General features: G+C 37.1%; 1 protein-coding gene across 1 annotated transcript; it reads left to right on the top strand.

The window, feature by feature from the left end:
* The first annotated feature begins 2,823 nt into the window (after window positions 1–2,823).
* On the top strand, window positions 2,824–14,037 carry LOC136799060 (uncharacterized). Its single transcript, XM_067055739.1, has 6 exons — window positions 2,824–2,929; window positions 3,410–3,718; window positions 7,097–7,294; window positions 8,538–8,660; window positions 9,879–10,179; window positions 13,467–14,037. The coding sequence occupies exons 1-6, from the start codon at window positions 2,869–2,871 to the stop codon at window positions 13,864–13,866; spliced, it is 1,392 nt and encodes a 463-aa protein (XP_066911840.1). The 5' UTR covers window positions 2,824–2,868; the 3' UTR covers window positions 13,867–14,037.
* The last annotated feature ends 1,144 nt before the right edge of the window (window positions 14,038–15,181 follow it).

Raw genomic sequence — 15,181 nt, 5'->3', positions numbered from 1 at the left:
TTTTCTGTTTTTTGTTTCTTTCTTTTTTAAGCTTTTTTCTAACCCATATTTTCTTCTCTTTTCAAACTCTTCCAACTTTTCACGTGTCATCTGCCTCATTTGGGCGAAAAGATCAGCGTTCTCAGTCTTAAAAATAAAGCTTGCGGGAATTTCCATTCCTCCTTTAGGCAGGTCATGAGAGTATCTCCTTTCTCCTGTAATTTTCACCGACAATCCTCCTCCATTCTTGATGAAAAAATATGTTAATTTTGACAAAAATTTGGGAACGTGTCCAACCGTTTGACCATCACTACAGATAGCAATCGCGTATTGATCTTCGACTAATGCACCAGGTCTAACTTCTGGCTTCACAGTCAAAATGGAGCCGATATCAGCAGTCCACCCAGTCCAGCTGTAGATATGGTATCCTCTAATACAACAAGCAGCTGTAAATTCCTTTTCCAATACTATTGGAATTTTTAAATCTTGAACAAGAAGAGATTTAAAAAGATTGTCACACATTTTTGTTGTTGTGTATACGCAAAGCTGTTTCTTGTCGAAACGACCTGAGAAAAAAAGAAGTCGCTGCAGTGGAACTTTGTTTGTTAAAAAAACTCACAGCACAATCGAATGTTTTTGACATTCGAATGTTTTCTTCGGCCATCACTTCTCACTCGCGAGATCTATCTTTCTGAACTTACACGTGTGGTTTATTTTGTTCTTGTTCTTCGAAAGAAAATGTCTACCCAAACGAATATAATCGGTTTTTTAAAACAAGCATCGAATACCAAAAGGAAACGCCAGTCAACTATTACATCTTTCCTGGCACCTGGACAAAATCAAGTTGATGACTCTGTGGTATATCTAAGAAGTAAGTACATACTATTTTGCTCTGCGAAGAACAAATAAAATCTTCCCTTTGCGTTAAAATTACCATATATAGTTGGTATTTTTTTGGTAAAAGTATTTGAATTATTATTTTTACCATTTCAGGTAAAGCAGCAGCACCCCCACCGAGTAAAAAGCGTGTCGGACGACCACCAAATTCACTTACAGATGACCAAATCAATCGAATGCTGGAAAGGAATCATGACTACAACGATCTCTTACGAAAAGCCACGTATTTTGATTCAGTTATCATCAACTTTTACTTAAACCCTGACAGCGTGAAGAATGCCAACGAAATTGAACACTCCACCAGAAAACGTTACACCGAGAAAACAAAAAGGGAAATGAGAGAACACTACCTACTCACGCAAAACTTTGTGGCTTCTGCCAAAGCTTTTAATGTTAACGAATCCACCCTTCGTAATATTGTGAAAACCCTCCCTAGAAACGTTAAACCGATTGACAAAGGAAACCGTTCAGGAGCTGGTAGGCCATTAACATACCCCTTAGAAGTTGAAAATGATCTTGTATGCTGGATTCTCAAGCTAAGAGATATGCATTTTCCAGTATCTGTGCTCGCTTTACAGGAGAAGGGAAGAAGTGTTATCTGCCCTCACAATCCCACATTCAATGCTAGTCGTGGTTGGGTCCAAAAGTTTTTCGCAAGGCATCGACTATCCCTACGCAGCCGAACATCTGTCAGCCAAAAGCTTCCCCAGCAACTAGAATCTTCTATCACTAAGTTCTATCTTGATGCTGGTCGCTACATGAGGATCGGTAAATATCCCTTGTCACTTGTTGGGAACATGGACGAAACACCGGCATTTTTTGATATGGTACCAGCTAAAAGCATCACTAAAACCGGTACCAAAGAATGTGTGGTGAGAACATCAGGTGGTGAGAAAAAGCATGTCACCGTAGTTCTGTCAGCTGCTGCAGACGGAACCATGCTGCCTCCAATGGTAATCTTCAAAGGCAAAACCGAAAGAACCATTGAGAAACTGCGAATACCGGAAGGATTTGTGGTAAAATGCCAAGAAAAGGCTTGGATGGACGAGCATCTCATGAAAGTATGGCTTGATGATATCTGGTTAGAATACATCAAGAAGGTCTCCAAGGATATCGGGTTCGAAAATTCGCTGTTAACGTACGACGCATTTGCAGCACACAAAACGGATGATATCCAGAGTAAGTTGGTTGAAAATAAATGCGATGCTCTAATGATACCAGCAGGATGCACATCGAAATGCCAGCCAATGGATGTGTGCATCAACAAACCTTTCAAAGCCATTTTGCGAAAATGTTGGGTTGAACACGTATCTAAAGTCATCGAGAAAATGCCTGAACCCTCATCAAAACCCGACTTCAAGCTTCCACCACCAAGCAAACAAGATATTGTAGACTGGGTTGAGAAAGCACACAAAGTTCTGTCAAACGACAAAGAGATGGTAGCCAGATCATTTGAAGTATGTGGCATCACAACAACTGATCCAAGCAAAGTGAGAAGTGGAGAATTCTACGAACAATGCATGGGTAATGCTAAAACTATCTTAGATTTAGAGGACGATGCCACTGAAAAAGACGATGACGATGACGACCCTTTTGAATTGTAAATAATATTTTTGAAAATTTGAAAAATTTGAAAGAACAAAACTAATCCTGAAAAAATCAGTTCGTACTATAATTAGAGGAAAATTTGAACTTTACCGTATTAAATTAGAGGAAAATCAAAAGTAGGTAAATGGGTGCTCGCACTAATAATTAGCGGATTTAAATTAGTTCAAAATGACGAAAATAATTTCCTCGCATTAATTAGAGGACGTATTAAATTAGAGAAATTACGGTATTCAAAGTAATCTCAAGAATAAATGATGTCAGAAAAAAATTTGACGTCAAATATTAATTAAAAAGACTATTTCAATTTTTGTATCTTTCAAAGTACTCGTTTAAGGTCATTATAATGGTCATTTGAAAAGAGAAGCATCTACAGAGACATCAACAATGTGCTCATCATCATGGTTCATCACTTTTATTGTCATACTGGTTTTTCTCAATAGTAAAGGTAATTAAAATAACGTATCCCGCATCATTTCACGATTGACTCTAAATAGCATAAAAACCTTAATTTAAACGAAAATCTTTATACAATTTGTTCCTCTAAAGAATCTTGTATTGTAATACTCGTGCATAATTTGTCGTTCTTAAAAACCATATGTATCTTAAGGAAACTTATTTTGGCGGGAACTAATTTTGGCGAATTTGGAAATTAGTTCCCGCCAAAATTAAATATTTTGCTCAATCGTCAAAATAAGTTCCCGCCAAAATTTAAGTTTTTGTTTTCTTGCTTAAATGACCCCCGAAATATTTGAATTTCGTGGATAAGCTCATGTGCAAAATCAAATCTCCTGGAAAAATTATCTCATCAAAGAAATTGACGGGTTTTGTCACTAGCGTGCCCATTTCAAAAAATTATTTAATTGTTTCAAAAAAGCTCAGCGCCGCTGCAAATCTAATTAAATTTGAATTGTCTTTTTATTCATAGCAAACGCGATCAACCAGGAATGTAAAAAACTAAAAATGACATATGTTTGCTATGAAGGTACAGTAACAATTTCTGGATATATGTTGGATCACCATGACAGAGAATCGTATTTGTGGTATCGTAAAAAGAGCGAGCATGATCCCCCAGTACCAATATATAACGGTGGAGGCTACAAATTTGACACTTCACCAAAAACAACTGAATCCAAATTACACATTCGAAATTTCAAAAAGGAATACGAAGGCTTATACGTTTTAGCATACCAGAAGGATGTCAAATGTTTCACTCATAATGTGACAGCCCAACCTAGTAAGTATTATTTTCAGCTGGCAAAGAACTTTTCCCCTTTTTTTCGGGGGGGTGGGGGCGTGCGGGATATCGGTCCTTTTATCCATATATCCTTTTTTTTAGATCGGTAAATCGATATTTCAAGAACATCTCGGTATTGGTAAAAAACCTTCTTTATGTCGGTATTTTTGGTCAACTATCGGTGTCAAAGACCATGTGAAAAGAAACCATACATGGGAAAGGGAGTCTTCATATAAATATTGGTAGAAAATATTGAATTTTTCAATGAGAAAGGCGAGTCTAGAAAATCCAAATGAATGTTGGTACAAATCGATCAGTATCGGTATTTGAGCGAAGAATTATCGGGTAGATCGGTAATTGGGGTAAAAAGTGAAGTGATTGGTACATTGGTATTACAAAGTCCCGCACCCTCCCCCCAAAAAAAACAAAACTTTTTAACATTTATCATCTAATGTCCACAATGCCCATACGTTAGATGAACGTTGAAATAACGTTATATAGCTACCACGTGAAATTGAAAGTAATCTAACTAAGTTGAAATACTATACTTTTAAAGGGACCCCTCGCTTGTTTGTGATCTTTAGGAAATCAAACTATATTGGTCAAAAAACCCCCCATCAACATATTCAAAGAACATAAAACTTACTGCTAGTTCCTGTAGAGATATCGAAAGATTGCTCTGAAAACAGTATGGCGTCTCCGTCTGACTGAAACCCAACCTCGTTCCCGTGTATCCCAGGCTTTATTTATACTACTGATTGACGCCAGAGAATGCCAGGGTATTATCTAGCGCTATCAGTAAGCATCAAAAAGCTGATAATGCGCAGGGAACGAGGTTGACTGAAACCAACACAACCGGGGCTCATTGGTGGAATCCAAAACTCGTAGATGCGTACACAAATTTAATTCTGACACCAGTTCTGACCACAATTGTGCCAGTGAAGATGACAAATCGCGAGAGTTATGGTTCTTTTGAGAGAAAATAAAAAATGGATGTGAAGCAATGAGATTATATAGAATTTCACGACTAAGATTTTTGAGAAACTTCCAAGCTCCAAATGGCTTGTTATGATCCAGACTGACTCTATATGCTAGAACGGTTAAGTCCTTAGTCGATCGAGAATGTATTATAAAAGTGCGCCATTCGATTCCCGAGCTACAATTAGTGCCAAAATATTTGGCAATAAACAATGTTTTCTGCACACCACGTAAGGACCGCGTTCGTCGAAAAGGACTAGGAACGACAACAGCGTGATTGTGTTTATGAATAGGGCGCTGTATCATTTTTAACTTTGCAGCGCACAACAAGATTTTTGTTGTAGAATTTTCCGCGGGAGGACTATTTTCCTCAGATGTATAATTTTCAAGCGCCTTCAGAGGTTTACCGTGCGCGTAAGAAAATTACGAACAGCTGTTATCAGGTTAGAAATCCCCGGCTTCAATGGTTGGGCTTGTTAGTTGGGTGCGAAGGGCTAAAAGCGAATCTTTAACCTTTCTCGGGCAAGAAAACGTCAAGCCTTTAAAATTTGCGCATTATTTTTGATGACGAATTGAATCTACTAGCGATTTCTTAGTTTTCGAGAGGTAAATTTTTGAAAATCTGGCGGTAAATTTTACTTTCAATCCAATATTTGTGTCAAATTAATGCGGACCGCGCTAGGCTGTGCATTATAAGTAGGATTTTAATTTAATAATAAAAGGCTTATAACTGTAGTCTTATTTTCAGTTTTGAAATATGCCCTTAGCATTATACTGTTTAGCGACCGTAGCATGAAGGTAGAGCATCCAGTTACGGTGCACAAGGTTGTGGGTTCCACCCCCAGCCGGGTCATACCAAAGATTCCCGACATGGCCTCTCTGCTTGATGCTCAGCAACTAAAGAGACGGTCAAGGGCGAGTGGAGAAATCCAGAGAAAGGAGTATATCGCCCTCCCCTACCTTCGGGTAGACTATTTTTTCCTTAAGATGAAATTTTCAATTTTTGCTCACATTCAAAGGTGATAAAGGAAATAGGGAACTTTAATAGAACTTAAATAGGGAAATTTATAGAAATAGGGAACCAATAGAACCCCTTACAAAAATTAACAAATCCCTTCTCATCCCTTCAGGTTAGAGGGTATACTTGCTTACTTACAAACTAGCATTATACCATTTTACACTTTTTATCCTTATGAAAATCAGGGATATGTTATAGCAGAGCTGGATAACGCACATTTGAAAAAGCCTTGTTATATCTCTGTCCATGACATTAGAATTTGATATGAAATTTAACTTTTTTAATTACAAACTCGTGAAATTTGGATTTCCTCTTGAGTAGCCAATTATTCTGCTGCTGCATTTATATTCACGATTAAAAACTTTTAATTATTTAATTAAGAAGGTCTGCAAAACATTGGTGAATGACAATTCAAAAAAATGAAACATTGTTTTCATTCGTAAATTTCTTCTGTAAGATTATAAATAGCACTTTTTCATTTGAAATACCGCATTACACCGCGGGGTGCCTCACTTTCTAACTGATCTTTTTAGATAGCGAGTCGGTATGTCTGATTATGGAAAAAATTTCAAGTCAATTGAAAATATTTACATCCGAAAGTTTTAAAGAGGAATCATGAAAGCTTCTCAAATTCATAACACACGCTGATAAAATTAGATTTCATTTACAAGGAAGCTTTTGGGGTATCTTCTGCAAATATTATTTTGATGAAAAGCAAAAAAACATACAGTACGTTTACACATATTTTGCTATGATGTTCCCCATCATAGCAAAATACCGAGTTTGTGTATATGTGTTTTTAAGCGACGGAGACGGTAAGGTTCTAATTTGACTACATCCTGACCAGCTGAGGACGACGGTAAATCAGCACTTTTACCGTCCTCGATTTTGCGGGGCAGAACTGCGGGTTATTTCAAATCGCTTCAGTCACTTTACCGTCCTCAAAAGCGCAAATACATAAACTCGCTAATATGTGTAAACGTACTGTATGTTTGTCTGCTTCATTTTTCTTATAAAAACAGAAATCTCAAGGGGACAGAGATGGATTTCTATTATGAACAGTTTACAATAGAAAAGACAAAGAAGCAATCCGCTAAGGAATTCTCGTTCTTCATCCAGCTTCGCTATTACATTTCCCTGTGAAAATGCAGTCGCGTCATTTTTCTGTTTTATCAATTCATGATATTCATGACGTAATGTTTTCTACGGAAAGACCCCGAATGTGTGGCAAATTTTATACAACTTTTGTCTAGTTTAAATTTGCCACTACTGGCTAAAACCTGGGTATCTCCGTAGAAAACATTACGTCATAAATATCATGAATTTTCTGTTTACATCATAAGTTTTCTTATGAAAATGAATATTATACATTAATATTATAGTAGGAGTTCAAAGAGCGAGTGAAGAGACACTCGATGTTATGGTTGGTGACAACGCAATACTTTCAGTAATCGAAACGAAAAGCTCCAAAGGTATTGATTGGTTTGTAAATGGGCAAAAGTTGTCAGGAATGATTATAGCTGTCTCACCTCATTATAGATATATACGTCCTTCAAATACACCGAAAGGTCGATTAAGATGTGAGTAAAACATTAAATTGTATATACCTTAAGTGGATTAATTTTAGAAGGCTTTAGGTTTTGATAAACTATAAAGATTACGTGGTATTTTACTGAAAAAGTGCATATTATTCATAAAAATTCTATCCCAAAAGGGTCCCGAAACCTATGGTATTTAAATTTTCAAGGGTAATTGGATTTTAATCGAATAAGGAACGTGTCGAATAGTAGAACATCACAGTTGACCCTCTATTTCCAACTTGAACTAGAGAAAAAATTTCAGAGGAATGTTTCTTCTTAGCGGTTAATTAAAAATTGTTTTAAATACAGAAAGAGAAGTTAGAACTAACTGGTGGGGGTTCCATGTTTACTTAAGGGCTCTGACCATAGTGAATTTTGATATTTGTCATGTAAAAAAATATAATTTTCTGCCTGATGTAGCTAACAAAATTTTGACATGTTATACATTTTCTGTTGTTAGGCCAACTACCCTTGAGTCTGAAACTTTATGAATCGCAAATTAAAAATTTGATGAACAGGAAAATGAAGACTTTTGCGACGAAGAGTATTTCAACTTTGAAGAGCTTAGTTTGGTCGAAGAAGAAATATTTTGAAAAAGCTTGTGTGGTAGATGGTGTATCCTTTACAAAACTATATTTTCGGAAAATTTTTCTAAAAGCTTACTTGTCTCAAAATCTTGAAAAAAGTGCTATTAGACCTATTTTTCATCCCAATTGTTTAAAGAAAAACAGCTATAACTTTTGATGCATCAATTTAGAAAAATTTTTCCGAAAAATTCAAAACAGTTCAATTCTTTGCGAACAGTTTGAAAAAATTTGGAAACAAAAAAGTTAACCATTAAAACTTAGCACTTTTTATAAAAGAGGGTGATGCAACATTTTATTAACGTCTTTTTAAAGTTCATAACGTCATTTCTGTAATTAAATTCTTAATTACTTTTATGGGATTTGATCAAAAAGCAATTTGTAAAGGCAATTCTTTGTTAAAAGTATAAAGGAACCTGAAACATAACTTTTATATGCTCAAATACCAAAATGAATTTTTTGACCATGGTCAGAGCCCTTAAATATCTTTAAAAATTTTACTATGGTGATTAACTCCCAGCGGATTTATTATAATTACTTTCTATTTATTAAAAAAAAACATTTAATGTCTCAATGGACATAATCACCATAGTAATTGTTTGAATACGAGGCATGTGATTTCGTGACGTTATTTATTTTTCTATTCTTTTACATTTTAGCATTGGAAATTGTAAACATTCGACGGAGACATGCAGGAATATACAAATACAGATACATGGCCTGGTGGTCTAAATATAAAAATTGTCTTATTTCTTATATTTACTTTAACGTTACAGTGAGAGGTAAGAACACTTTCTTTCAATTTTCCATCGAACATCAATGGGTCTCTATCTCTGAGCAGATTTACACCCCTGTGTCACAGACCTACTGGGACCCTAGCCCCTCTGGAAAATGAAGCGAAGGTTTAGTCCGCGATGGGAAAATACCCTTGAATTTCAGCCCCACACCTAAACAGACGACGATATCTTGGTGTTTTTACCGTCGTCGAGCAAAGTAGTGGACGGCGATTTTGGCCCCATGTCAGCTTTGCTTTATATCTTTATACCGTCGCCCTCAATTTACGTCGAATACATAAACCCGCTAATCTTTCCAGGTTGGCGCACTGCTTTGATCTTTTCCATCTAGTTTTGAATGTTTTGGCTGAACAACCAGGTCAGACTAACCTGAGATCAAATTGTGAATGTTTTCTGCAAACCACGCTGAAGCTCTAAAGGGATGTGTGAAAATATAACAATCTGACGAATATGCAATCTCGAAATCGCAAGGAGCACGTTCTAGGAACTACAACAAAGTTGCGTGATTGTGTTTATGAATAGGGCGTCGTATCTTTTTTTGACTTTCCGGCGCACAACAACAAGATTTTCTTGTTGTAGAATTTTCCGCGGGAGGATTATTTTCCTTAGATGTTTAATTTTCAAGCTCCTTCAGAGGTTTACCGTGCGCGTAAGAAAATTATGAACAGCTGTTATCAGGTTAGGCTAGACCAATACGATCTGTTATGCTCTCTTTTTTAAGATTCTAGCACTCAAAAATGTTGTATCATGCCGAGTACCTTAAGGTGGGAGTCACATGAAGAAAGGAGAAAATTGAAATTTTACATTTTTCATCATAACTTTTGAAGCAGAAAAGATTTCTAAATGAAACTTTCCAGAAATGTAATATAACAATAGACAATGTGAAAAATTAAAAAAAATTCTAAAAATAGCCAAGACGGGGGTAATATCAGCCAGGGGGTAATACACTATCAAAATACTTTGGCAGCGTTTTAGAAAAATCTATAAAAGCTATTCCAAAAATTTTATGTTCCGCGGAAAATTTTTCCTTTAAGGTAGCTCTGGGCACAAAATTGTACGCCGATCCTAACAAGTAAACACCGTCTCCCTCGTGTAACTTATGACACGTACCTATTAATAAAATTGATATTCTATTCTTTTGAGAGAAGTTAGGGAAAAAGTGCTTTAAATTTGAATGTAACAAACTTTCCCTTTGATAAACTACAGGACAAGATCCAACACCACCTCCAGTTATAACAACAACCACTACAACAACAACAAAAACAACAACAATTATGCCGACTACAATAACAAGAATAACAAAAAAAGAAACGACATTGAAGACTACCAAGAAGCCCGATACCCCAAAGCCCAATATCGAACCAGTGGTTGGTTTAAAAAAGGAAGAATCGGATCCTGTTACCGCATTTATTACATTGTTAATCGGTTGTTTTTTAGCTAGTTTATTGATATCATCCGCTGTTCTTGTGATTGTTTATAAAAGAGCACTAGCTCGCCGCACGATGCAGTAAGTACTCTACTTTATCTTGTTATATCACCTCGTCAAAGGGATAAAACGAATGTTCCTTAAAGGTAGGGTACCCAAAATGGGGTACTTATTGGGGTACCCATTTAATTTACAGACCAAAATTAAATAACCAAAAATCGGCAACGGCATTTAGTCAAATTAGTCCCAATAAGGGTCGTAAAATTCACAAAATTACCGTAGTTCATGACTTTCATTCTAATGAGCCTAAATTTGATAAATGACCAACAAAATTTAAATTCATCTTTTCACTTTGAAGTAAATAAAAGAAATGAATAACAGCTTACCTTGGTAAGTGATTGCCAGCCAAATTGCTCCGCATACCGGATCCAGTCTTCATGGTTCATCAGGAGAGAATGCGTTCCGTTTCGGGGCCTTCCTCTCGACGTTATCCATAACGCACCGGCCCCCCTCACTGAAGTGAGTCCCAATCCAACTGGTTGTGGCTGGTTGATTTGTTGGTGACGACAAAAACAGTGTAGGTCCAACTTGCACAAGGCAATCGGTTGCCTACTTCACTGTCATTCTTCTTTATCCCTCTTGCCAAAACTCGTCATTTCTCTTCAACCAAATCCAGTGACTTGCTTTCTCAGTTACCTCTTCTAATTCCTTTATCGACTTGTTGATTGTGCGTTTGGGGAGGCCGATGTTGATGAGCCACTTCTTCAATCTATTGCCAACGAAACCTCTGCAGCCAACTTCCACTGAGTGATGAGTTGCGTCCCAACCTGCATCTTCGCACTTCTCTAGGAGCTCTTCGTAACGATCACCTTTTCGTACTTGAGCAGCATTGTTATTGTCCTCGTCGGGAACGGTCAATTCAACTAGGAACACAACTTTCCTTTCTGTACACCAAACAACGATGTCAGGTTTTTTCGTATAGTCGGGATGACGAAGGAACTCTGCTGCCCTGGTAAATCTGCTGAGATATTCCAGGTCCTTGTCCATCTTTTGTCATCAATCATTTTCTTGGCAGGTCGAATGAAGTCTTTTTGCCCTGGTCGCACAAATTTGATTGAACCACCGATTTTGGTCTTTTGAGGTCTTTTGCCATTGTTTATTGCATCAAGCTGCTTTGCGGTCACATCGAACAAGATTTTGAGTACCTCGTTGTGCCTTCAGGTGTAATGGTTGAGGGCTAGAACACAGTTTGACAGAATATGTTTTATTGTTCCACTTTTTCCGCATCGACATGTGTCATCAGTTGCCACTTTCCATCTGACAAGGTTTGCTGGGGATGATAACACATCATAAGTCGAACGAACAAGGAAGCTTAGACGTGACGTGCTCCAAATCCAGATTTCGTTCCAGCTGATTCTCCGTTCAACAACATTCTCCTCCCACTTGGTCATCTGACCTTGCTGTGTACATTGAATAATGTGTAGTTCTCTTTATTCTGCTTCCACATCTTCGATTTGGTTGCAGACAGCAGCACGTCTTTCTTTTCTGTTCATTGAAGCAAAGGGCTTGAAGGCGTTAACTCCAAGACCTTTCATGTCCGATTGTGTCGATCCAACAATGTCCTTATGTTGTAACGACGAGATGAGTTGGTTAGTTTCGTCTTCTGTATTCCATTTCCGTGCTGTGTGTACAGCTGGTGGATTACTTCGGATCTCAGTGTCTGCTGACTCTCGCAGCATCATCACCGTACGCACCTTGCCAGCTTTGTAGATTTCTGATATGGCTGTTAAGGGTAACTGCAGCGATCCTTTTTTCCGGTAAAGAGCAGAAGTATTGGTCATTCGTGGGAGACCTATCCACCTTCTAATCTTGACATTACATTTCTGTTCCATTATGTCTACCCTGCTTACTGCTGTTTCATACATCATGAGTGGCCAAGCAACTCTGGGATAAAGTCCGAACTGAAGACACCAAATTTTGTACTTCCCCGGTAGTTCAGTCTCGTCAATAGCTTTAAGACCGTCCTCCAGCTGGCTTTGGATCTGCACACCTCTTCCTTTGTCATTAAGGTTTCCTTCGTACCAGCGACCTAAACTTTTTACTGGTTGCTTTTTTATAGTGGGCATCACTTCTCCTGATATTTGGAATTTCCGCTGCACTTGACGTCCTTTAGAGAAAGTGAGGCTGCGTGGTTTTTTGGCTTTAAACTTCATTCTGGACCATGTTATTAGTTCATCCAGTTTGTCAAGGACCTTTTGCATCTTATCATGTTCACGAGTTAGAAGGGTCACGTCGTCCATAAACGCTTTTTTTGGTGCTTGGACCTTGGCTGTCTCTTCAGTGCAATCTGCCGATCTGAGTATCATTTCCATCACAGCTATAAACCAGATCACAGAAATTGTACAGCCAGCAGCAATCCCAACCTCCAACCGGTGCCACTCGGTTGTAAACGACTGGGTGGTAAATCTCATCTTGAATTTATCAAAGTAGCACTTCATCAAATTCTTCACTTTCACAGGTATATAGAAGAAGTCCATTGCTTTCATAAGAACAGCATGAGGTACAGATCCATATGCGTTGGCTAAGTCAAGCCATACAACGTTTAGGTCCGTTTTGTCTTTCTTTGCTTCCTGAATGGTGTCCCAGATGGCGAAAGCGTGCTCGATACAGCCAGGAATACCAGGGACCCCTGCTTTCTGGATGCTTTCATCTATATATCCATTGCTTTGCAGGAAGCTCACCGCTCTCTTTGCAATTACCCCCAAGAAAATCTTCCCTTCAACATCCAAAATTGAGATTGGTCTAAACTGCCCAATCGTCTTTGACACAGCCTCCTTAGGTAGGTAAATCCCCTCGGCTTGGCACCAGTCATCCACCAAGAAATTCATAGAACTTGAGAAAATTTACTTAAAAGGAAGAATCAATCTATTCATAAAAGTTATTCTAAAAATGCACTCCGTGTCACTCGTTAAACTTGTTCGATTGTTAAGAAACGACCTTCTATTCCCTCCTAGCTGTTTAGCAAATGAATACATGTTTTTTTTATAAGAACATCCAAATTTTTTGAAACCTTAACTTTTTGAGTTTTAAGCCTAAAGATATTCTTAACACGTTCTTAATTTGACCATTCTGTGAGTATTTTTTACTATTTTCCTAAGAAAACAGGTGTTTTTGAGTCCATAAAGCCTTAAAATGTTCTAAACTTTTTCGTCGCATTTCGTCCATTGAAGACTTATGTTCTTATATAGTTTGTTCTTATAAAATAAACGTGTAGATGGGTTGAAGACAGCTCAATATTTAAAGGGAGTCTTTTGTTCAATATTTTATGAGTACACTGCAGACAATTCTTTTTAAAACTTCGATTCCAGGAGATTTTCGGCAGCTTCATTACAAAAGAACGTTTACAAGGATAATTACGAGGAAGAAAATCTCAATATAGAACCCAACATAATGCAAACACAAATAAACGATGGACAATACAATAATGACAACATAATGCCAACACAAATAAACGATGGACAATACAATAATGACAACATAATGCAACCACAAATAGACGATGGACAATACAATACTGGCAACATAATGCAACCACAAATAGACGATGGACAATACAACACTGCCAACATAATGCAACCACAAATAGACGATGGACAATACAATACTGGCAACATAGTCCAACCACAAATAGACGATGGACAATACAATACTGGCAACATAGTCCAACCACAAATAGACGATGGACAATACAATATTGATGGATATTGAGTTGTCAAAAATGACCAGAGTTATTTTGTATATATAAGCAAGTCAATTTGCAAAAGACAATGAGAGAAACCTTTAAACTTTTTGTATCTAGCTACATTCACGGATGAGATGGAGTTTTTCTAAGGGTGGATTTACATCTAGGAGAGAATCGATTTAGAAATACAATAGAAATACCACAATTTCTTTTGATTCCATCACGATTTTTTTGTAAGGCATAATTGATTTTCCCTAAGCTTTCTGATTGGATCAAATTTTATTACAAAATGAAAATGGTTTTTCTATATTGACATTAAATATAGACATTTCAACTAGACAAGTTCAAGCTTAGCCTGGATATCCAGACTGTAAAGTATTTCACAGTCTAGTTTTTGATATTTTATGTTCTGCTTTACAGCCTGGTCTCCCTAGAGCGATTTGCATTCTCCATATGAGAATGCAGTCCGCTTGCTTGCGCTCACTTCGCTAAGCCGCTAAAGCCGTAGGTTGACATGGCGCGGAGCGATTCTAAAGAAAAAATAGGATAGTCCTCCAGTTGCTAGTGAAGATAGAGCTTTCTGTTACATGAAAACATGAAAAAGAAGAAAATAGAGGCAAGTTCATTTTCCAAGAAAACATGGTTGGTCATGATAATGCATGCAAACTTTTTTATAGACTTTGGTGTAATCTTTGGATGTTTTAAATAGTTTTAGATCTTGTAAGACTGCTTTTTATTAATTTCTGTTTTGCTGCCCTGGGTTGGCTAGGAAACATGGGTTTGCACTTTCTTTCTCTAGGGAGACCAGGCTCTATAATTTTAGAACTTTGTATGTTGAGGTAAATTTTGTTTTTTCTAAAATTTTGAGCTTGGATATCCAGGCTAGTTCATGCTGCGTAGTAAAGCTTGATAAAAAGAATCATTTGCGTAGTTATCATCATTGTCATCGAAATCATTTTCCAATTTTTTACTCATTTAAAATGAATTGGAAAAATCGTTTACACGATTACTTTTCAAATCTTAATGGATCTTCTCCTCGTTACGACCTTTGTCTTAAAAGGTACCCAAACTTACCCCTTGTAACAATAGCAATAACGAGGGGAAGATCTATTATGTTTATACATGATCAAATTATATTGAGATTTTAGTGTATTTTAAGGTATTTCAGAATCTAAAGTTCGGGCGAGAATTACTATTTTAAGCACATACAGAGGACGTACTATGTCAAAATTTGAAATTTATGGAAACCTTTTTGGGCCACTTGGTATTACTTTATTTACCCGTGATCAAAGTTTTCAATTGCTAAGCATTTAGGAAAGAGGCATAAATGACTGTTTTGAA

Source organism: Clytia hemisphaerica, unplaced genomic scaffold (assembly GCF_902728285.1).
Source record: "Clytia hemisphaerica strain Z4C2 unplaced genomic scaffold, Clytia hemisphaerica genome assembly, whole genome shotgun sequence".
In the NCBI taxonomy this organism is placed as follows: Eukaryota; Metazoa; Cnidaria; class Hydrozoa; order Leptothecata; family Clytiidae; genus Clytia; species Clytia hemisphaerica.
Note: the sequence above shows the minus strand (reverse complement) of the source record. Positions and strands in the feature narration are given on the sequence as shown.

Bases quoted from the DNA above. Each gene is read 5' to 3' on its own strand.
- LOC136799060 (XM_067055739.1), top strand. From the start codon at position 2,869: ATGTGCTCATCATCATGGTTCATCACTTTTATTGTCATACTGGTTTTT. The intron at 7,295-8,537 runs GTGAGTAAAACA...TTTACATTTTAG, and splicing joins ACCGAAAGGTCGATTAAGAT to CATTGGAAATTGTAAACATT. The intron at 8,661-9,878 runs GTAAGAACACTT...GATAAACTACAG, and splicing joins CTTTAACGTTACAGTGAGAG to GACAAGATCCAACACCACCT.